The 22,934-nt window shown below is 70.6% G+C and overlaps 1 protein-coding gene and 1 long non-coding RNA gene across 2 annotated transcripts; both read left to right on the forward strand.

The window, feature by feature from the left end:
- The first annotated feature begins 535 nt into the window (after positions 1 to 535).
- CLIP3 (CAP-Gly domain containing linker protein 3) lies at positions 536 to 17,628 on the forward strand. Its single transcript, XM_087729654.1, is given in 15 exon segments — positions 536 to 579; positions 3,169 to 3,287; positions 3,824 to 3,963; positions 5,068 to 5,161; positions 7,271 to 7,432; positions 8,341 to 8,459; positions 10,736 to 10,972; positions 11,380 to 11,515; positions 11,770 to 11,892; positions 13,510 to 13,638; positions 14,706 to 14,799; positions 14,801 to 14,827; positions 15,429 to 15,493; positions 17,232 to 17,303; positions 17,432 to 17,628. Coding segments are annotated over 15 exon segments (1,617 nt in total). The 3' UTR covers positions 17,488 to 17,628.
- Positions 17,629 to 19,537: 1,909 nt separating this feature from the next.
- Positions 19,538 to 22,919, forward strand: LOC148052615 (uncharacterized). The gene is made up of 3 exons (XR_015698504.1): positions 19,538 to 19,733; positions 21,671 to 22,043; positions 22,886 to 22,919. It is a non-coding gene; the product is annotated as an uncharacterized LOC148052615 (long non-coding RNA).
- The last annotated feature ends 15 nt before the right edge of the window (positions 22,920 to 22,934 follow it).

Genomic DNA, 22,934 nt, shown 5'->3' on the forward strand with positions numbered 1-22,934 from the left:
GCTGCTCGGTAGCAGCCCCTATAGCCCCCATAGCTCCTATAGCCGCCCATCACCCCCTATAGCCCCCATAGCTGCACGGTAGCAGCCCCTATAGCCCCCATAGCTCCTATAGCCGCCCATCATCCCCTATAGCTGCACGGTAGCAGCCCCTATGGCCCTCATAGCCCCTATAGCCGCCCATCATCCCCTATAGCTGCACGGTAGCAGCCCCTATAGCCCCCATAGCCCCTATAGCCACCCATCATCCCCTATAGCTGCACGGTAGCAGCCCCTATAGCCCCCATAGCTCCTATAGCCGCCCATCACCCCCCATAGCCCCCATAGCCGCCCATCACCCCCCATAGCCCCCATAGCCGCCCATCACCCCCTATGGTCCCCTACAGCCCCTATAGCCATCTGCCAGCCCCCGTCGCTCCCAACGGCCGCCCCCCGCCCCTCCAGGCCCCGCCCCGAGGCCCCGCCCCTTCAGGCCCCGCCCCCCGGCCCCCGCCCCGCCGCCCCCCGTGCCCCCCCCGCCCCCCCCGGCGGGCCGCGCATGCGCGCTGCGCCCAGCCCAGCCGCCGGCCGCGTCCCCAGCAGGTACCGGGCGGGGGGGGCCGGGACGGGGGGGGCCGGGGGGGAACCGGCACCGGCGGCGGCACCGGGGCCCCGCCCCAGCCCGGCACCGCCCCGAGCCCCGGCCCCGGCCCCAGCGCGGCCCCGGGCCCCGGCCTGGCCCCGGCCCCGAGCCCCGGCCTGGCCCCAGCGCGGTGCCCCCCCCCCCCCCGGTGCCCCCTCCCCATCTGCATCCTCGCACCTCGGGCCCATTCCAGCATCCCATCCCCATCCCAGTATCGCATCCCAGTATCCCATCCCAGCATCCCATCCCTGTCCCCCCACCCCCATCCCAGTATCCCATCCCCATCCCAGTATCGCATCCCAGTATCCCATCCCAGCATCCCATCCCTGTCCCCCCACCCCCATCCCAGTATCCCATCCCCATCCCAGTATCCCCATCCCAGTATCCCCATCCCAGTATCCCATCCCAGTATCGCATCCCAGCATCCCATCCCAGCATCCCATCCCCATCCCTGTCCCCCCACCCCCATCCCAGCATCCCATCCCTGTCCCCCCACCCCCATCCCAGTATCCCATCCCCATCCCAGTATCCCCATCCCAGCATCCCATCCCCATCACAGTATCCCATCCCAGTATCCCATCTCCTTCCCAGTATCCCCATCTCAGTATCCCCATCCCAGTATCCCATCCCAGCATCCCATCCCCATCCCTGTCCCCCCACCCCCCTCCCAGTATCCCATCCCCGTCCCAGTATCCCCATCCCAGTATCCCCATCCCAGTATCCCATCCCAGTATCCCATCCCAGCATCCCATCCCAGCATCCCATCCCCATCCCAGTATCCCATCTCCATCCCAGTATCCCCATCTCAGTATCCCTATCCCTGTCCCCATCCCAGTATCCCATCCCCATCCCAGTATCCCATCCCAGTATCTCCATCCCAGTATCCCATCTCCATCCCAGTATCCCCATCTCAGTATCCCTATCCCTGTCCCCATCCCAGTATCCCCATCCCCATCCCAGTATCCCATCCCAGCATCCCATCACCATCCCTGTCCCCCCACCCCCATCCCAGTATCCCATCCCCATCCCAGTATCCCCATCCCAGTATCCCATCCCTATCCCAGCATCCCATCCCAGTATCCCCATCCCAGCATCCCATCCCAGTATCCCATCCCAGTATCCCCATCTCAGTATCCCCATCCCTGTCCCCATTCCAGTATCCCACCCCCATCCCAGTATCCCCATCCCAGTATCCCCATCCCAGTATCCCATGCCCACCCCAGTATCCCCATCCCGATATCCCCATCCCCATCCCTGTCCCCATTCCAGTATCCCACCCCCATCCCAGTATCCCCATCCCAGTATCCCATGCCCACCCCAGTATCCCCATCCCGATATCCCCATCCCCATCCCTGTCCCTATTCCAGTATCCCAGTAGCCCCATCCCAGTAGCCCCATCCCAGTAGCCTCATCCCAGTACCCCCATCTCCATCCCCATCCCAGTATTCCCATCCCAGTATCACGTTTTCATCCCAGTATCCCCACTCCAGTCCCCCCATCCCCATCCCAGTATCCCCAACCCAGTCCCCTCATCCCATTCCGCCACCCCAGTATCCCACCCCCATCCCTGTCCCCCCACCCCAGTCCCCCCCCAGTATCCCCATCCCAGTATCCCCATCCCAGTATCCCACCCCCATCCCAGTCCCCCCCACTATTCCCCCCAGTCCCCCATCCCAGTCCCCCCACCCCAGTATCCTATCCCCATCCCAGTATCCCCATCCCAGTATTCCCTTCTCATCCCAGTATCCCCACCCCAGTCCCCCCATCCCAGTATCCCCCCCAGTTCCCCCACCCCAGTATCCAATCCCCATCCCAGTCCTCCTGTCGAAGTATCCCATTCTCATCCCAGTATCCCCACCCCAGTCCCCCCATCCTGATCCCAGTATCCCATTCTCATCCCAGTATCCCCACCCCAGTCCCCCCACCCCAGTATCCTATCCCCATCCCAGTCCCCCCCATCCCAGTATCCCATTCTCATCCCAGTATCCCCACCCCAGTCCCCCCACCCCCATCCCAGTATCCCCTTCTCATCCCAGTATCCCCACCCCAGTCCCCCCACCCCCATCCCAGTATCCCCTTCTCATCCCAGTATCCCCACCCCAGTCCCCCCATCCCCATCCCAGTATCCCATTCTCATCCCAGTATCCCCACCCCAGTCCCCCCACCCCAGTATCCTATCCCCATCCCAGTCCCCCCATCCCAGTATCCCATTCTCATCCCAGTATCCCCACCCCAGTCCCCCCACCCCCATCCCAGTATCCCCTTCTCATCCCAGTATCCCCACCCCAGTCCCCCCACCCCCATCCCCGTATCCCATTCTCCTCCCCATATCCCCACCCCAGTCCCCCCACCCCCATCCCAGTATCCCCTTCTCATCCCAGTATCCCCACCCCAGTCCCCCCATCCCCATCCCAGTATCCCATTCTCATCCCAGTATCCCCACCCCAGTCCCCCCATCCCATTCCGCCACCCCAGTCCCCCCCCTCCGGTGGGGGGGGGGAGGGGCTAACCCCCTCCTCCCCTCCCCCCAGGCCGCCGCCATGACGAAGGAGCGCGGGGGGACCCCCAGCGGGGGGGCGCCGCCCCCGACCCCCCAGCCCCGCCCTGGAGCGACGCAAGAAGCCGGTGGTGCACCCCGCCGCCCCCGCCCCCCTCCCCAAGGACTACGGTGAGGCCCCGCCCCCCCAGCCCCCCCAAACCGGGGCGGGGGGGGGGATTCTCTGATGGCTGCTATGGGGTTGAGCAATGGGGGGACCCCCCTGGGGACAGGGACCCCCCCAGGGGACAGCGACCCCCCCAGGGGACCCCATGGGGACAGGGACCCCCCCTCTTTGTCACAGAGCCCCCCCCCCCCCGTGGGCTCTGGGGCCCCCAGTGGGGATTCTCTGATGGCTGCTATGGGGTTGAGCAATGGGGGGACCCCCCTGGGGACGGGGACCCCCCCAGGGGACAGTGACCCCCCCAGGGGACAGCGACCCCCCCAGGGGACCCCATGGGGACAGGGACCCCCCCTCTTTGTCACAGAGCCCCCCCCCCCCCCGTGGGCTCTGGGGCCCCCAGTGGGGATTCTCTGATGGCTGCTACGGGGTTGTGCACCGCTGGCTGCCCCTCCACGCCCCCGTCTTGTGTCCCCCCGTGTCCCCTCCGTGTCCCCACGTGTCCCCACCGTGTCCCCCCCCTTGTCACCCCCCCCCCCCCCCCCAGCCTTCACCTTCTTCGACCCCAACGACGCGGCGTGCCGGGAGATCCTGCTGGACCCTCGCACCACCGTGCCCCAGCTCTTCGCCATCCTGCGCCAGTGGGTGCCCCAAGTGCAGCACAACGTCGACGTCATCGGCAACGAGGTGGGTGGGGGTCAGGGTGCCGTGGAGGGGCAGGGGAACTGGGAGCACTGGGAGGGGAACTGGGGAGGTTTGGGAGCCCGAAGGAGGGGACTGGGAGCACTGGGAGGGGAACTGGGGAGGTTTGGGAGCTGTAGGGAGGGGACTGGGAGTACTGGAGGGGAACTGGGAAGGTCTGGGAGCTGTAGGGAGGGGACTGGGAGGGGACTGGGAGCACTGGGAGGGGAACTGGGGAGGCCTGGGAGCTGTAGGGAGGGGACTGGGAGCACTGGGAGGGGAACTGGGGAGGTCTGGGAGCTGTAGGGAGGGTACTGGGAGCACTGGAGGGGAACTGGGGAGGTCTGGGAGCTGTAGGGAGGGGACTGGGAGCACTGGGAGCGGAACTGGGGAGGTCCAGGAGCCCAAGGAAAGGAACTGGGGAGGCCTGGGAGCTGTAGGGAGGGGACTGGGAGCACTGGGAGGGGAACTGGGGAGGTCTGGGAGCTGTAGGGAGGGTACTGGGAGCACTGGAGGGGAACTGGGGAGGTTTGGGAGCCTGAAGGAGGGGACTGGGAGCACTGGGAGGGGAACTAGGGAGGTCTGGGAGCTGTAGGGAGGGGACTGGGAGCACTGGAGGGGAACTGGGGAGGTCTGGGAGCTGTAGGGAGGGGACTGGGAGGGGACTGGGAGCACTGGGAGGGGAACTGGGGAGGTCTGGGAGCTGTAGGGAGGGGACTGGGAGCACTGGGAGGGGAACTGGGGAGGTCTGGGAGCTGTAGGGAGGGGACTGGGAGCACTGGGAGCGGAACTGGGGAGGTCCAGGAGCCCAAGGAAAGGAACTGGGGAGGCCTGGGAGCTGTAGGGAGGGGACTGGGAGCACTGGGAGGGGAACTGGGGAGGTCTGGGAGCTGTAGGGAGGGTACTGGGAGCACTGGAGGGGAACTGGGGAGGTCTGGGAGCTGTAGGGAGGGTACTGGGAGATCACTGGGAGCACTGGGAGGGGAACCAGGGAGGTCCAGGAGCCCGAGGAAGGGTACTGGGAGCACTGGGGGCGTGACTGCGCACCCCAGGGGAGTTACCGGGGGGGTGACTGGTGGGAACTGGTGTGTAACTGGTGCGACTGGGCAGATCCTGCGCCGCGGGTGCCACGTGAACGACCGGGACGGACTGACGGACATGACGCTGCTGCACTACGCCTGCAAGGCCGGCGCCCACGGCGTGGGTGGGTGTCCCCAGTGTCCCCAGTGTCCCCAGTAGCGCTGTCCCCACATCCCCGGCATCCCCATCTCCCCAGTATCCCCAGTCCCAGCGTCCCCAGTAGCAGTGTCCCCATGTCCCCAGTGTCCCCAGTAGCGCTGTCCCTACATCCCCAGCGTCCCCATCTCCCCAGTATCCCCAGTCCCAGCGTCCCCACATCCTCAGTGTCCCCAGTAGCGCTGTCCCCATGTCCCCGGCATCCCCATCTCCCCAGTATCCCCAGTCCCAGTGTCCCCAGTAGCGGTGTCCCCATGTCCCCACGTCCCCCCCAGCCCCGTCCCCGTCCCCGCGGTGGCTGTCCCCACTGACGTCCCCAGTGTCCCCACGTCCCCATGTCCCCACGTCCCCATGTCCCCCCTGTCCCCGTCCCCGCGGCGGCCGCCCCCGCTGACGTCCCCAGTGTCCCCACGTCCCCAGTGTCCCCGTGTCCCCACGTCCCCCCCAGCCCCAGCCCCGTCCCCACGGTGGCTGCCCCCGCCTACATCCCCAGTGTCCCCACATCCCCAGTGTCCCCACATCCCCAGTGTCCCCACGTCCCCATGTCCCCAGTGTCCCCATGTCCCCACGCCCCCCCCATCCCCGTCCCCATCCCCGCGGCGGCCTCCCCCGCCGACGTCCCCAGTGTCCCCACGTCCCCAGTGTCCCCACGTCCCCATGTCCCCCCCAACCCCATCCCCGTCCCCACGGTGGCTGCCCCCGCCTACATCCCCAGTGTCCCCACGTCCCCAGCGTCCCCACATCCCCACATCCCCAGTGTCCCCATGTCCCCACATCCCCAGTGTCCCCATGTCCCCCCAGCCCCGTCCCCGTCCCCGCGGCGGCCGCCCCCACCGATGTCCCCAGTGTCCCCGTGTCCCCAGTGTCCCCACGTCCCCACGTCCCCCCAGCCCCGTCCCCATCCCCGCGGTGGCCGCCCCCGCCGACGTCCCCAGTGTCCCCACGTCCCCAGTGTCCCCATGTCCCCACGCCCCCCCAGCCCCATCCCCGTCCCCGCGGCGGCCGCCCCCGCCGACGTCCCCAGTGTCCCCACGTCCCCAGCGTCCCCACATCCCCACATCCCCAGTGTCCCCATGTCCCCACATCCCCAGTGTCCCCATGTCCCCCCAGCCCCGTCCCCGTCCCCGCGGCGGCCGCCCCCACCGATGTCCCCAGTGTCCCCGTGTCCCCAGTGTCCCCACGTCCCCACGTCCCCCCAGCCCCATCCCCGTCCCCACGGTGGCTGCCCCCGCCTACATCCCCAGTGTCCCCGTGTCCCCAGTGTCCCCACGTCCCCAGCGTCCCCACATCCCCAGTGTCCCCATGTCCCCACATCCCCAGTGTCCCCATGTCCCCCCAGCCCCGTCCCCGTCCCCACGGCGGCCGCCCCCACTGATGTCCCCAGTGTCCCCGTGTCCCCAGTGTCCCCACGTCCCCACGTCCCCCCAGCCCCGTCCCCATCCCCGCGGCGGCCGCCCCCGCCGACGTCCCCAGTGTCCCCACGTCCCCAGTGTCCCCATGTCCCCACGTCCCCCCCAGCCCCATCCCCGTCCCCGCGGCGGCCGCCCCCGCCGACGTCCCCAGTGTCCCCGTGTCCCCAGTGTCCCCACGTCCCCAGTGTCCCCATGTCCCCACGCCCCCCCCAGCACCGTCCCCGTCCCCGCGGCGCCCGCCCCCGCCGACGTCCCCAGTGTCCCCACGTCCCCAGCGTCCCCACATCCCCACATCCCCAGTGTCCCCATGTCCCCACATCCCCAGTGTCCCCACGTCCCCCCGGCCCCGTCCCCGTCCCCACGGCGGCCGCCCCCGCCGACGTCCCCAGTGTCCCCACGCCCCCAGTGTCCCCATGTCCCCATGTCCCCCCCAGCCTCATCCCCGTCCCCGCGGCGGCCGCCCCCGCCGATGTCCCCAGTGTCCCCGTGTCCCCAGTGTCCCCATGTCCCCACGTCCCCCCCAGCACCGTCCCCGTCCCCGCGGCGCCCGCCCCCGCCAACGTCCCCAGTGTCCCCGTGTCCCCAGTGTCCCCACGTCCCCCCCAGCCCCATCCCCGTCCCCGCGGTGGCCTCCCCCGCCGACGTCCCCGCGTCCCCGCTGCCAGGGGACCCGGCGGCGGCCGTGCGCCTCTCGACGCGGCTGCTGGCGCTGGGCGGGGACGTGACGCTGCGCAGCCGCTGGACCCACATGAACGCCCTCCATTACGCCGCCTACTTCGACGTCCCCGAGCTCATCCGCACCCTCCTGCGCGCCGCCGCCCCCCGAGGTGGGGGGGCCCGGGGGGACGCGCGGGGGGACGCTGGGGTCCCCGGGGTGGGAGGACATGGGGTCCCCAAGGGAAGACACTGGGGTCCTCTGGGGGGGACATTGGGGTCCCCAGGGGGGGAGGACATTGGGGTCCCTGGGTGGGAGGACACTGGGGTCCCCTGGGGACAGGACACGGGGTCCCCAGGCTGGGAGGACGTTGGGGTCCCCTGGGGGGGACGCTGGGTTCCCCGGGGTGGGAGGATGTTGGGGTCCCCAAGGGGAGGACATTGGGGTCCCCTGGGGGGGACGCTGGGGTCCCCGGGGGGGAGGACATTGGGGTCCCCGGGGGGGAGGACGTTGGGGTCCCCAAGGGCAGGACATTGGGGTCCCCTGGGACAGGACATTGGGGTCCCCCGGGACAGGACACGGGGTCCCCAGGCTGGGAGGACTTTGGGGTCCCCTGGGGGGGACGCTGGGGTCCCTGGGGTGGGAGGACATTGGGGTCCCCAAGGGAAGACACTGGGGTCCCCTGGGGGGGACGCTGGGGTCCCCGGGGTGGGAGGACATTGGGGTCCCTGTGGAAGGACACTGGGGTCCCCAGGGTGGGAGGACGTTGGGGTCCCCTGGGGGGGACGCTGGGGTCCCCAAGGGAAGACACTGGGGTCCTCTGGGGGGGACATTGGGGTCCCCTGGGGTACAGGACACTGGGGTCCCCAAGGGCAGGACATTGGGGTCCCCTGGAGAGAGGACCCTGGGGTTCCCAGGGGAAGACACTGGGGTCCCTGGGTGGGAGGACACTGGGGTCCCCAGGAGCAGGACTTTGGGGTCCCCCGGGCAGGACTTTGGGGTCCCCAGGGTGGGAGGACACTGGGGTCCCCAGGGCCGGGTGCCCCGCGTGGGCCGTGCCTCAGTTTCCCCTCCCCGCAGTGCTGCACTCGACCTGCAGCGACTTCAGCCACGGGACGGCCCTGCACATCGCCGCCTCCAACCTCTGCCTGGGCGCCGTGCGCTGCCTGCTGGAGCACGGGGCCGATCCTGCCCTGCGCGTACTGGGGGCACTGGGGGCACTGGGAGGGACTGGGGAGTAATGGGGGGGCTGGGGGGATTGAGATATTGGGGGAACTGGGAGGGATTGGGGGACTGGGAGGGAGTGGGGGGCACTGGGGTATTGGGGGTGTTGATGGGTGTTGGGGGGACTGGGGTACTGGGGGGTACTGGGAGGGACTGGGGGGTAATGGGGGACTGGGGGAGATTGAGGGATTGGGGGACTGGGAGGGAGTGGGGGGCACTGGGGTATTGGGGGTGTTGAGGGGTGTTGGGGGGATCGGGGTACTGGGGGGTACTGGGAGGGACTGGGAAGACTGCCTGCTGGAGCACGGGGCCGATCCTGCCCTGCGCGTCCTGGGGGCACTGGGGGCACTGGGAGGGACTGGGGAGTAATGGGGGGGCTGGGGGGATTGAGATATTGGGGGAACTGGGAGGGATTGGGGTACTGGGAGGGAGTGGGGGGCACTGGGGTATTGGGGGTGTTGATGGGTGTTGGGGGGACTGGGGTACTGGGGGGTACTGGGAGGGACTGGGGGGTAATGGGGGACTGGGGGAGATTGAGGGATTGGGGGACTGGGAGGGAGTGGGGGGCACTGGGGTATTGGGGGTGTTGAGGGGTGTTGGGGGGATCGGGGTACTGGGGGGTACTGGGAGGGACTGGGAAGACTGCCTGCTGGAGCACGGGGCCGATCCTGCCCTGCGCGTCCTGGGGGCACTGGGGGCACTGGGAGGGACTGGGGAGTAATGGGGGGGCTGGGGGGATTGAGATATTGGGGGAACTGGGAGGGATTGGGGGACTGGGAGGGAGTGGGGGGCACTGGGGTATTGGGGGTGTTGAGGGGTGTTGGGGGGACTGGGGTACTGGGGGGTACTGGGAGGGACTGGGGGGTAATGGGGGACTGGGGGAGATTGAGGGATTGGGGGACTGGGAGGGAGTGGGGGGCACTGGGGTATTGGGGGTGTTGAGGGGTGTTGGGGGGATCAGGGTACTGGGGGGTACTGGGAGGGACTGGGAAGACTGCCTGCTGGAGCACGGGGCCGATCCTGCCCTGCGCGTCCTGGGGGCACTGGGGGCACTGGGAGGGACTGGGGAGTAATGGGGGGCTGGGGGGATTGAGATATTGGGGGAACTGGGAGGGATTGGGGTACTGGGAGGGAGTGGGGGGCACTGGGGTATTGGGGGTGTTGATGGGTGTTGGGGGGACTGGGGTACTGGGGGGTACTGGGAGGGACTGGGGGGTAATGGGGGACTGGGGGAGATTGAGGGATTGGGGGACTGGGAGGGAGTGGGGGGCACTGGGGTATTGGGGGTGTTGAGGGGTGTTGGGGGGATCGGGGTACTGGGGGGTACTGGGAGGGACTGGGAAGACTGCCTGCTGGAGCACGGGGCCGATCCTGCCCTGCGCGTCCTGGGGGCACTGGGGGCACTGGGAGGGACTGGGGAGTAATGGGGGGGCTGGGGGGATTGAGATATTGGGGGAACTGGGAGGGATTGGGGTACTGGGAGGGAGTGGGGGGCACTGGGGTATTGGGGGTGTTGATGGGTGTTGGGGGGACTGGGGTACTGGGGGGTACTGGGAGGGACTGGGGGGTAATGGGGGACTGGGGGAGATTGAGGGATTGGGGTACTGGGAGGGAGTGGGGGGCACTGGGGTATTGGGGGTGTTGAGGGGTGTGGGGGGGATGGGGGTACTGGGGGGTACTGGGAGGGACTGGGAAGACTGCCTGCTGGAGCACGGGGCCGATCCTGCCCTGCGCGTCCTGGGGGCACTGGGGGCACTGGGAGGGACTGGGGAGTAATGGGGGGGGCTGGGGGGATTGTGATATTGGGGGGACTGGGAGGGATTGGGGGACTGCGAGGGAGTGGGGGGCACTGGGGGGCACTGGGGTATTGGGGGTGTTGAGGGTGTTGAGGGGTGTTGGGGGGGACTGGGGTACTGGGGGATACTGGGAGGGACTGGGGGGTAATGGGGGATTGAGATACTGGGGGGATTGGGAAGGATTGGGGTACTGGGGGGTGTTGGGAAGGAATGGGGGGCACTGGGGGGGACTGGGAGCACTGGGAGGGACTGGGATATTGGGGTGCTGCGGGTATTGGGGTGCCTGAGCTATCGGGGTAGGGAGGGGCGCAGGGGTACCGGGCTTCCGCCTTACTGGGGGTCTCGAGGGGGGCTGCGAGGCCACCCATGGATCTCAGGGGGGTCCTATGGGTGCCCCCACCCCCAAGCACCCCCAAACCCCCCTCTCCCCCTTTCCCCCCCCCCCCCCCCCACAGAACAGCAAGGGGCAGGTGGCGGCCGAGGTGGTGCCGGACCCCACGGACATGGCGCTGGACAAGGCGGAGGCGGCGTTGGCGGCGCGGGAGCTGCGTCAGCTCCTTCTGGACGCCGTCCCCCTCAGCTGCAGCCTGCCCCGCGTCACCCTCCCCAACTACGACAACCTGCCCGGCAACCTCATGCTCCTCTGCCTCGGCCTCCAGCTGGGCGACCGCGTCCGCGTCGACGGCGGCAAGGTGGGGGGGACGGCACCCAAGGGCGCCCGCGCGCCCGCCGGGTGCTCCGGGAGGGGATGCGGGCACGGCCTGGGGGGGACTGGGGGTGAAAAGTGGGGTTTTGGGGGTGAATTATGGAGTTTTGGGGTGCACAGAGGGGTTTTGGGGTGCAAAATGAGGTTTTGGGGGGGCTCCCAGGGGTGCCCAGCAGCACCCACGTAGGGCGCAGGCAGCACCCGTGCAACCCCGGGTGCTCCGGGAGGGGATGCGGGCACGGCCCGGGGGGGACTGGGGGTGAAAAGTGGGGTTTTGGGGGGGAATTATGGAGTTTTGGGGCACAGGGGGGGATGTTGGGGTGCTGGGGGGGGTGTTGGGGTGCGGGGGGCACCCAGGGCTCCCGTGTGTCACCCACCCCACCCCCCCCCCAGGTGGGGACCCTGCGCTTCTGCGGCACCACGGCCTTCGCCAGCGGGCAATGGGCCGGCGTGGAGCTGGACGAGCCCGAGGGCAAGAACGACGGCAGCGTGGGGGGGGTCCGCTACTTCATCTGCCCCCCAAAACAGGGTAGGGACACCCCCCCACCCCCCCCCGGGGACCCCCACCCATCGCCTGGGTCCCTTGGGGACACCCCCAGACCCCTGGGTCCCTCGGGGGGGGGGGGGGGATACCCCAGTCCCTCGGGGTGGGGGTGGGGGGGCTGCTGGGACCCTTGGTAGGGTTTGAAGCGGGGGGGGGGGTCAGTTGGTCTGCTGTGGGGTCTGCTGTGGGCTCTACTGGTCCATACTGGGTTGTACTGGGCTGATGCCACCCGCCCGCAGGCGTCTTCGCCTCCGTTTCCAAGATCTCCAAGGCGGAGGAGCAGCCCCCGGCGCCGTCCCCCCCCCGCAGCCCCCCGGGACCCCCGGCCCGAGCCCCCCACAAGGCTCGCAAGGACAAGAGAGGTACGGCCGCGCCCCTGGGTGCCCCCCCACCCCTGGGTGCCCCCCCAGACCCCTGGGTGCCCCCCGAGACCCCTGCCTGCCCCCCAGACCCCTGGGTGCCCACCCAGACCCCTGGGTCCCCCCCAGATGCTTGAGTCCCCCTCGAGACCCCTGGGACCCCCCGGACCCCTGGGTGCCCCCCAGATCTCTGGGACCCCCCCAAGACCCCTGGGTGCCCCCTGAGACCCCTGGGACCCCCCGGACCCCTGGGTGCCCCCCCCAGATCTCTGGGACCCCCCCAAGACCCCTGGGTGCCCCCTGAGACCCCTGGGACCCCCCGGACCCCTGGGTGCCCCCCCAGATCTCTGGGACCCCCCAAGACCCCTGGGTGCCCCCTGAGACCCCTGGGACCCCCTGGACCCCTGGGTGCCCCCCCAGATCCCTGGGACCCCCCAAGACCCCTGGGTGCCCCCTGAGACCCCTGGGACCCCCTGGACCCCTGGGTGCACCCCCCAGATCCCTGGGACCCCCCCCAAGACCCCTGGGTGCCCCCCTAGACCCCTGGGTGCCCCCCCCAAACCCCTGGTGCCCCCCCAGACCCCTGCCTGCCCCCTGAGACCCCTGGGACCCCCCAGACCCCTGGGTGCCCCCCCGGACCCCTGGGACCCTCCTGCACCCCTGGGTGCCCCCCAGACCCCTGGGTGCCCCCCGGACCCCTGGGACCCTCCCGCACCCCTGGGTGCCCCCCAGACTCCTGGGTGCCCCCCCAGACCCCTGGGTGCTCCCCGGGACCCCTGGGCCCCCCCCGACCCCGGGGTGCCCCCCCCAGATCCGTGGGACCCTCCCGCACCCCTGGGTGCCCCCTGAGCCCCCTGGGTGCCCCCCCAGACCCCTGGGACCCTCCCGCACCCCTGGGTGCCCCCCCAGACCCCTGGGTGCCCCCCCCAGATCCCTGGGACCCTCCCGCACCCCAGGGTGCCCCCCCAGACCCCTGGGTGCTCCCCTGGATCCCTGGGACCTCCCAGACCCCTGGGTGCCCCCCAGATCCCTGGGACCCCCCAGACCCCTGGGTGCCCCCCTAGGACCCCCCTGCCCCCCTGGGACCCCCCCGCACCCCTGGGTGCCCCCCCGGGACCCCCCCGCAGCTCATCCCCTTTACTCTGCCCTTCCCTTTGGCTCCGCCCCCCCCGCATGCCCATTGGAGGAGAGCATGGTGATTGACTGGCTGGGTGGGATATGCCCCGCCCCCCCGGTGAAACCCCGCCCATGCAGGGGAATGGGGCGTGGTCAGGAGGGGGCGTGGTCTGCATGACCCCACCCCTTGGCAGCCCCTGGGAGGAGGGCTGCGGGTGGAGGGCGGTGTCAGCGAAGGGGCGTGGTGTTGGGGTGGGCGTGGCTGTGCTGACCCCGCCCCTCACCCCCCCGGAAGCGCGGGGGGGAGGGCGTGGCTGGACCGGGAGGCGCGGGGCGCGGTGCCTGTGGTGGGTGTGGGCTCGGGTGGGCGTGGCCGTGCTGGCCCCGCCCCTCAGCCCCCTGGAACCGCGGTGGGGCTGGACCGGGGGAGGGGGGTGGTGGGTGGTGTCTGTGGTGGGCGTGGCGGGTGGGGAGGGGCGTGGCCTGTCTGACCCCGCCCCTCAGCCCCCCGGAAGCGCGGGGGGGCGTGGCTGGACCGGGAGGGGCGCCGCGTGGCCCCGGGGGACGCGGTGCTGGTGGCCGGACAGCGCCCGGGACGGGCCCGGTTCTACGGGCGCACTGACTTCGCCCCCGGTGAGGGACCCCCCCGGGACCCCCCTTGGCACCCCCCTTGGGACCCCCCGGGACCCCCCCCCCCCCGGGACCCCCCCCCTCTTTGGGACTCCCTGGGTCCCCCCTCCTTGGGACCCCCCTCTTGGGACCCCCCCCATGGCCCCCCCTTGGGACCCCCCGGGACCCCCCCCCCGGGACCCCCCTTGGCACCCCCCCCTTGGGACCCCCCCCCCGGGACCCCCCCTTGGCACCCCCCTTGGGACCCCCCGGGACCCCCCCCGGGACCCCCCCCTCTTTGGGACTCCCTGGGTCCCCCCTCCTTGGGACCCCCCTCTTGGGACCCCCCCCCATGGCCCCCCCCCTTGGGACCCCCCCGGGACCCCCCCCTTGGGATCCCCCCTTTTGGGACCCCCCCGGGACCCCCCCCCCCCCTTTGGGACTCCCTGGGACCCCCCTCCTTGGGACCCCCCGGGACCCCCCCGGGACCCCCCATGGCCCCCCCCCCCCCCCGGGACCCCCCCAGCCCCCCCCCATGTGCCCCCATCTCACGTGTCCCCCCCGTGTCACCCTCTCACGTCTGTCCCCATGTCCCCTCCCCCCGTCCCCCCGTCCCTGTGTCCCCCCATGTCCCCGTGTCCCCCTCTCCCCCTGTCCCCCCATGTCCCCCCCTGTCCCCCCGTCCCTGTGTCCCCCCATGTCCCCGTGTCCCCCCCTCCCCCATGTCCCCCCCGTCCCCCCCACCCCCGTGTCCCCCCGTGTCCCCCCATCCCTGTGTCCCCCCATGTCCCCGTGTCCCCCTCTCCCCCTGTCCCCCCATGTCCCCCCCGTCCCCCCCCCGCCCCCGTGTCCCCCCGTGTCCCCCCGTCCCTGTGTCCCCCCGTGTCCCCCCTCCCCCTGTCCCCCCCATGTCCCCCCCCGTCCCCCCCGCCCCCGTGTCCCCCCGTGTCCCCCCGTCCCTGTGTCCCCCCATGTCCCCCTCTCCCCCTGTCCCCCCATGTCCCCCCTGTCCCCCCCGTCCCCGTGTCCCCCCGTGTCCCCCTGTCCCCCCGTGCCCCCCCCCGTGTCCCCCCGCCCCCGTGCCCCCCCAGGGTACTGGTTCGGGGTGGAGCTGGACGCGGCGGGGGGCAAGCACGACGGGTCGGTGTTCGGGGTGCGCTACTTCTCCTGCCCCCCAAGCACGGCGTCTTCGCCCCCCCTCCCGCGTCCAGAGGTGCGGGGGCGGGGGGATGGGGGGGGCACGGGGGGGATGGGGGGGTGGGGGGACACGGGGATGGGGGGGGACACGGGGGGGACACGGGGGGCACAGGGGGGCACGGGGGGGTGGGGGGACACTGGGATGGGGGGGTGTGGGGACACGGGGGGCACGGGGGGGGACACGGGGGGGATGGGGGGTGGGGACATGGGGGGGGACATGGGGATGGGGGGTGTGGGGACACGGGGGGGCACGGGGGGGACACGGGGGGGGATGGGGACACGGGGGGGCACGGGGGGATGGGGGGTGGGGGGACACGGGGGGGACACGGGGATGGGGGGTGTGGGGACACGGGGGGGATGGGGACATGGGGGGGATGGGGGGTGTGGGGACATGGGGGGGCACGGGGGGGACACGGGGGGGATGGGGACACGGGGGGGGATGGGGGTGTGGGGACACGGGGGGGACACGGGGGGACGGGGGTGTGGGGACATCAGGGATGTGGGGGACGGGGGGGGACACGGGGGGGACATGGGGGGATGGGGGGTTGTGGGGACACGGGGGGGGTGGGGGGTGGGGATCCCGAGCCCCCAGTGAGGCCCCTGCCCCTCCCCCACAGGGTGGGGGGTCCCCGGGAGGAGCCGGGGGAGGGCGCCCCCGAAAAGAAGGTCCAGCAGGTGACCGGTGCGTGCTGATTGGCTGGCGGGCGGGGCGGGGCCCTCCTGATTGGCTGGCGGGCAGGGTGGGGCACTTCTGATTGGCTGGTGGGTGGGGTGGGGCCCTCCTGATTGGCTGGTGGGTGGGGCACTTCTGATTGGCTGGTGGGTGGGGCGGGGCCCTTGTGATTGGCTGGCGGGCGGGGCGGGGCCCTCCTGATTGGCTGGCAGGGTTGGGTGAGACCCCTCTGATTGGCTGGCAGGTGGGGTGGGGCCCTCCTGATTGGCTGGCAGGGTTGGGTGGGGCCCTCCTCATTGGCTGCAGGGTTGGGTGGGGCCCTCCTGATTGGCTGGCAGGCAGGGTGGGGCCCTCCTGATTGGCTGGTGGGCAGGGTGGGGCCCTCCTGATTGGCTGGCCGGTGGGGTGGGGCCCTCCTGATTGGCTGGCAGGGTTGGGTGGGGCCCTCCTCATTGGCTGCAGGGTTGGGTGGGGCCCTCCTGATTGGCTGGCAGGCAGGGTGGGGCCCTCCTGATTGGCTGGTGGGCAGGGTGGGGCCCTCCTGATTGGCTGGCCGGTGGGGTGAGACCCCTCTGATTGGCTGGTGGGTGGAGTCGGTCACTGCTGATTGGCCAGAGTGGTCTGGGCCATTGCTGATTGGCCACCAGGAGGCGGGCTTGCTGCTGATTGGCTGGCATGCCACGGAGCAGCCGATTGGTCAGCAAGCAGGCCATCCCTGCGCTGACTGGCCAGCGGGCCAGGCCAGGCCACTGCTGATTGGCCAGCAGGCAGCACCGACCTCCGCTGATTGGCCAGCGGGGGCTCCAGTGGGGGGGGGGGGGGGTTTGGGGGGTGTGAAAAACGACACACACCTCCCGCTGATTGGCTGGGGGCCCCATTTCCCCGCCCCCCGCGATGGCTGGGGCGGGGGGGGGCTGTGACTGTGTGTCCCCATGTCCCCTCGTGTCCCCCCCGTGTCCCCCCATGTCCCTGTGTCCCCCCCGTGTCCCCCCCGTGTCCCCCCATGTCCCTGTGTCCCCCCCATGTCCCCCCCGTGTCCCCCCCGTGTCCCCCCATGTCCCTGTGTCCCACCCGTGTCCCCCCCATGTCCCTGTGTCCCCCCCATGTCCCTGTGTCCCCCCCGTGTCCCCCCCGTGTCCCCCCCATGTCCCCCCCGTGTCCCCCCCGTGTCCCCCCATGTCCCTGTGTCCCCCCCCATGTCCCCCCCGTGTCCCCCCCGTGTCCCCCCATGTCCCTGTGTCCCACCCGTGTCCCCCCCATGTCCCTGTGTCCCCCCCATGTCCCTGTGTCCCCCCCGTGTCCCCCCGTGTCCCCCCCATGTCCCTGTGTCCCACCCGTGTCCCCCCACGTGTCCCCCCATGTCCCTGTGTCCCCCCCGTGTCCCCCCCGTGTCCCCCCCATGTCCCTGTGTCCCACCCGTGTCCCCCCACGTGTCCCCCCATGTCCCTGTGTCCCCCCATGTCCCCCCCGTGTCCCCCCCATGTCCCTGTGTCCCCCCGTGTCCCCCCCCATGTCCCCCCCGTGTCCGCCCCCGTGTCCCCCCATGTCCCTGTGTCCCCCCCGTGTCCCCCCCATGTCCCTGTGTCCCCCCGTGTCCCCCCCGTGTCCCCCCCATGTCCCTGTGTCCCCCCGTGTCCCCCCCGTGTCCCCCCCGTGTCCCCCCCATGTCCCTGTGTCCCCCCGTGTCCCCCCCGTGACCCCCCCATGTCCCTGTGTCCCCCCCGTGTCCCCCCCCGTGTCCCCGCAGTGTCACAGCCCAAGCGCAACTTCCCGGCGGTGCGCACCCCGAAGGACATCACCTCCGAGAGCTCCTTCTCCAGGTGGGGGAGGGGGGGACACGACACCGGGGGGGGGGGAGGGGCCACCGGGGGCTGGGGGGGGGGGGGAGGGGGCACGGTGCCACCCCCGGGGGTGTCCCCTGTCCCCCCGCCGGCCCCCCTGTCCCCCGGTTACTCTTCTGCTGCTGGTTCCCCTGGATGCTGCGGGCCGAGATGCAGTCCTAACCCCTCCCCCACCCACCCCGCCCCCGCCTCGCTGCCCCGCCCCCGCCGCCCCTCCCCCACCCAGTGCCTTGGGCCCCTCCCCCCACCCGGGGAGACGTGATGTGACACCCCCCGACCCCCCTTTCTTTGCGCCGGGCTGTTCACTCTGGAAACTACTGATTACAAGTGATGGAGGGGGAGGGGGGAGTTCAGGCCAGCCCCTCCCCCCCAACCCCTCCCCCCCCCGTTTTGGGCCGTCCCCCCTGGAACCTACTGATTACAGCAACAGGGGTTCACTGTTGCCAGCCCCACCCCCCCTCAACGCCTTTTTTTGGGGGCCGTTCACTCTGGAACCTACTGATTACGGCGATGGGGGTTCGCTGTTGCCAGCCCCACCCCCCCTCAACGCCTTTTTTTGGGGGCCGTTCACTCTGGAACCTACTGATTACGGCGATGGGGGTTCGCTGTTGCCAGCCCCACCCCCCCTCAACGCCTTTTTTTGGGGGCCGTTCACTCTGGAACCTACTGATTACGGCGATGGGGGTTCGCTGTTGCCAGCCCCGCCCCCCCCCCCCCGCCTTTTTTCAAGCTGTTCACTCTGAAACCTACTGATCATAGGGAATTGATACCAGCCCCCCCCAACCCCATATCTCTGTGCCCCCCCTCACTCCGGTTCCTCCAGGCCGTTCACTCTGGAACCTACTGATTACCCTCGCGAGGAGTGAGCGAGCCAATGCCAGCCTCCCCCTCCCCCCCCCCCCCAATTTGGGGTCGTTCACACTGGAACCTACTGACTCCAACTGGGAGAGGAGGGGTTTACGGGCCCCTTCCCAAGCCTGTTCCTGAGCCGTTAACTCTGGAAACTACTGATTACGCCCTGGGGGCGGGGGGGGGGGGGCCAGGGAAACTGGTTTATACTGGTTTGGTGGATTCTCCAGCGGCTGCTAATGGGGTTGAGGACCCCCCAACCCACACCCCCCCCCCCCCCCAAAAAAAAAAGGGGGGACCCAGGCATCCGGGAGGTGCAGGCCCCGGGTGCAACGGCGTCGCGCTCCCCGCCCCTCCCCCCCCCCCCCGCAGTAGCAATAACGTCCCCTCCCCCGCGATCGTGTGAGTGGCTTTAATGTCCCCGTGTCCCCCCCCCGCCCCGCCCCTGTCCCCCCTCCCCCCCCCCCCCCCGCTGCCGCATGGGCCCCCCCGGCCCCGCTTCTGCCACCAATAAACACCTTTGTACGTCCCACGGTTCCGGGGGGCCCCAAAGCTGGGGGGGGCATGGGGGAGGGGGTGGGGGGACCCCAAAACTGGGGGGGGACGACACGGGGGGGGCAAAGATGGGGGGACCCCAAAACGGGGGGGGGGGGTCATGGGGGAGGGGGTGGGGGGCCCCCAAAACTGGGGGGGGGGACACGGGGGGGGGCGAGGGGGTGGGGGGACCCCAAAACTGGGGGGGGGGGGGCAAGGATGGGGGGACCCCAAAACTGGGGGGGGGCATGAGGGAGGGGTGGGGGGCCCCCAAAACTGGGGGGGGACACGGGGGGGGGGGGCAAAGATGGAGGGGACCCCAAAACTGGGGGGGGGCGCCCCCAAAACTGGGGGGGACACGGGGGGGGGGCAAAGATGGAGGGGACCCCAAAACTGGGGGAGGGGCGCCCCCAAAACTGGGGGGGGACACGGGGGGGCAAGGATGGGGGGGACCCCAAAACTGGGGGGGGGGGGGGCATGGGGGAGGGGGTGGGGGGCCCCCAAAGATGGAGGAGGGGACACAAGGGGGTTGTGGGGGGGGCCCAAAACTGGGGGGGGGGGGGACCCTAAAGCTGGGGGTGGTCGTGGGGGGGACCCCAAAGCCGCGGGGGGGGCACGGTGACACCGGGCCGGGGGGGGGGGGGGGGGGCGGTGGGCCCCTCGGCAACCCCCCCCCCCGCCGCCGCCCCGGCGCCGCCATCTTGTTCCGGCGCCGCCATCTTGTTCCGGCGCCGCCATCTTGTTCCGGCGCGCCGAGCGTGCCGTCAGAGGCGCGACCGGAAGGGCGAGGTCCTGTTTCCCGCCGGGTGGCCACGCCCACGCCGGCCGCCTGGCTCCGCCCCCGGCCCTTGGTCCCGCCTCCTTCCCCTTAGGCGCCGTGCTGAGGGACCCCGCCCCCTCTGCAGACCGCACCCCTTCTGACCACGCCCTCCCCTTTGGCCACGCCCCCGGCGCTGCCCAGGCCCGGGCCCGGGGCGGGGCCCGCAGTCGCTCCCCGGCCGCCGCCGCCGCCGCAGGGCCCGCAGGTACCGGTACCCCCGGCCCCCCCCCCGGGGCCCCCCCCCCCCGGGCCCCCCCCGGGCCCCCCCCCCCCCCCCAACGGCTCCGTGACTCAGTCCCGGCCCCACCCGGTCCCCGGAAATCCTCGCCCGCAGCCGGGAGGGGCCGGGTTCCCCCCCCACCCCGGGGGGGTCCATAGGGGCTGGGGGGAATCTATAGGGGCTGGGGGGGTCCGTAGGGCCCGGGGGGATCCATAGGGGCTGGGGGGAATCTATAGGGGCTGGGGGGAATCTATAGGGGCTGGGGGGTCCGTAGGGGCTGGGGGGAATCTATAGGGGCTGGGGGAGTCCGTAGGGGCTGGGGGGAATCTATAGGGGCTGGGGGGAATCTATAGGGGCTGGGGGGTCCGTAGGGCCCGGGGGGATCCATAGGGGCTGGGGGGAATCTATAGGGGCTGGGGGGGTCCGTAGGGGCTGGGGGGAATCTATAGGGGCTGGGGGAGTCCGTAGGGGCTGGGGGAAATCTATAGGGGCTGGGGGGGTCCATAGGGGCTGGGGGGAATCTATAGGGGCTGGGGGAGTCCGTAGGGGCTGGGGGGAATCTATAGGGGCTGGGGGGGTCCATAGGGGCTGGGGGGAATCTATAGGGGCGGGGGGGGGTCTATAGGAGCTGGGAGAATCCATAGGGGCTGGGGGGGTCTGTAGGACTGAGAGGGTCTATAGGGGCTGGGGGGAATCTATAGGGGCTGGGGGGGTTTGTAAGGGCTGGGGAGATCTATAATGGCTGGGGGAATCCATAGAGGCTGGGGGGATCCATAGGGGCTGGCAGGAATCTATAGAGACTGGGGGGAATCTATAGGGGCTGAGGGGGTCTATAGGGCCTGGGGGGATCTGTAGGGGCTGGGGGGAAACCATAGGGGCTGGGGGGGTCTGTAGGGGCTGGGGGAAATCTATAGGGGCTGGGGGGAATCTATAGGGGCTGGGGGGGTCTATAGGGGCTGGGGGGAATCCATAGGGGCTGGGGGGGTGTCTGTAGGGCCTGCGGGGATCTGTAGGGGCTGGGGAGGTCTATAAGGGCTGGGGGAATCCATAGGAGCTGGGGGGATCCATAGAGACTGGGGGGATCTATAGGGGCTGGGGAGGGGTCTATAGGACCCAGGGGGGATCCATAGGGCCTGGGGGTTCTGTAGGGCCTGAGGGGTCTATAGGACCCAGGGGGGATCCATGGGGCTGGGGGGATCCATAGGGCTGGAGCGGTCTATAGGGGCTGGGGGCCTCCATAGGGGCTGGGGGGATCTGTAGGGCCCAGGGGAATCCATAGGACCCAGGAGGGATCCATAGGACCTGAGAGGTCTATAGGGCTGGAGGGATCCATAGAGCTGGGGGGGGATCGGTAGGGCTCAGGGGGATCTATAGGGCCCAGAGGGATCCATAGGGGTTAGGGGGATCCATAGCGGCTGGGTGTATCTGTAGGGCCTGGGGGGGGGTGTCTATAGGGCCCGGGGGAGATCCATAGAGCCGGGCGGGTCTATAGGGCCTGGGGGGATCCACAGGGGTCAGGGGGGATCCATAGGGCCTGGGGGGGTCTATAGGGCCTGGGGGGATCCACAGGGGTCAGGGGGGATCCATAGGGCCTGGGGGGGGTCTATAGGGCCCAGAGGGGTCTATAGGGCCTGAGGCAGCTCCCCAGGGAGGAGGAGAGGGTCCATAGGGGCCACGAGTGTCTATAGGACCCAGGCAGCTCTATATAGATCCATAGCACCTGAGAGGTCTATAGGGCTGGAGGGATCCATGGGGCTGGGGGGATCTATAAGGGCTGGGGGGGTCTATAGGTTCCAGGGATGTCTATAGGGCCTGGGGGGGACAGGGTGGGGGTCTATAGGGCCTGGGGGGGGCTATAGGGTCTGGAGCAGCCTATAGGGCCGTGTGGCATCGCCTAACGCTGCTCTCTCCTTTTCTTCCAGCCTCTCCCAGCGCTCCCAGTAACCTCCAGTGCCCCCCGCCAGCGCTCCCAGTAACCCCCCGGTGCCCCCCCAGCACCCTCCAGTGCCCCCCAGCACCCTCCAGCACCCCCCAGCAGCGCTCCCAGTAACCTCCAGTACCCCCCCAGCAGCGCTCCCAGTAACCCCCCAGTGCTCCCAGTGCCCCCCCTGTTTGCGGGGACCATGTTCCTGGTGAAGGGGCTGCTGGGGGGGCGGGGGCGGGGGGGGCGGGGGGGGCTCCCCGGGGGCATCGGCTCGGTGCTGGGGGGCTCCTGAGCGGGGGGGCGGGGGGGGGGCGCGGGGGCGGCGCCGGGGGGGCCATGGGGGTCCTGGGGGGTGTCATCAGCGCCATCAGGTGAGGGGACCTCGGGGACACGGGGGGAGGGACACTGGGGGGTGGGGGGACATTGGGGACACGGGGGGGCATTGGGGACATGGGGGGACATTGGGGACACGGGGTTGGGGGGACATGGGGGGACACGGGAGGACATTGGGGACATGGGGGGACATTGGGGACATGGGAACATTGGGGACACGGGGGGACATTGGGGACACGGGGTTGGGGGGACATGGGGGGACATTGGGGACACGGGGGGGCATTGGGGACACGGGGGGCATTGGGGACATGGGGGGACATTGGGGACATGGGGTTGGGGGGACACGGGAGGACATTGGGGACATGGGGGGACATTGGGGACATGGGAACATTGGGGACACGGGGGGACATTGGGGACACGGGGTTGGGGGGACATGGGGGGACATTGGGGACACGGGGGGCATTGGGGACACGGGGGGCATTGGGGACATGGGGGGACATTGGGGACATGGGGTTGGGGGGACACGGGAGGACATTGGGGACATGGGGGGACATTGGGGACATGGGAACATTGGGGACACGGGGGGACATGGGGGGGCATTGGGGACACGGGGTTGGGGGGACACGGGGGGACATGGGGGGACATTGGGGACACGGGGTTGGGGGGTTATTGGGGACACGGGGTGGGACACGAGGATGGTGGGGACATTGGGGACATGGGGGGACATTGGGGACACAGGGGGACATTGGGGACATGGGGTTGGGGGGACACTGGGGACACTGGGGACATTGGGGACGGGGGTTTGGGGGACTGGGTGGCGTTGGGGTGACACCGGGGGGTGACACCGGGGGTACTCTGACAAACACCCCCCCCCCGGCAGCGAAGCGGCCGCCCAGTACAACCCCGAGCCCCCAGTAAGTGACCTCTGA

Source organism: Nipponia nippon, unplaced genomic scaffold, assembly GCF_047370975.1.
Source record: "Nipponia nippon isolate SJK-2023a ecotype South Korea unplaced genomic scaffold, ASM4737097v1 scaffold_46, whole genome shotgun sequence".
NCBI lineage: Eukaryota > Metazoa > Chordata > Aves > Pelecaniformes > Threskiornithidae > Nipponia > Nipponia nippon.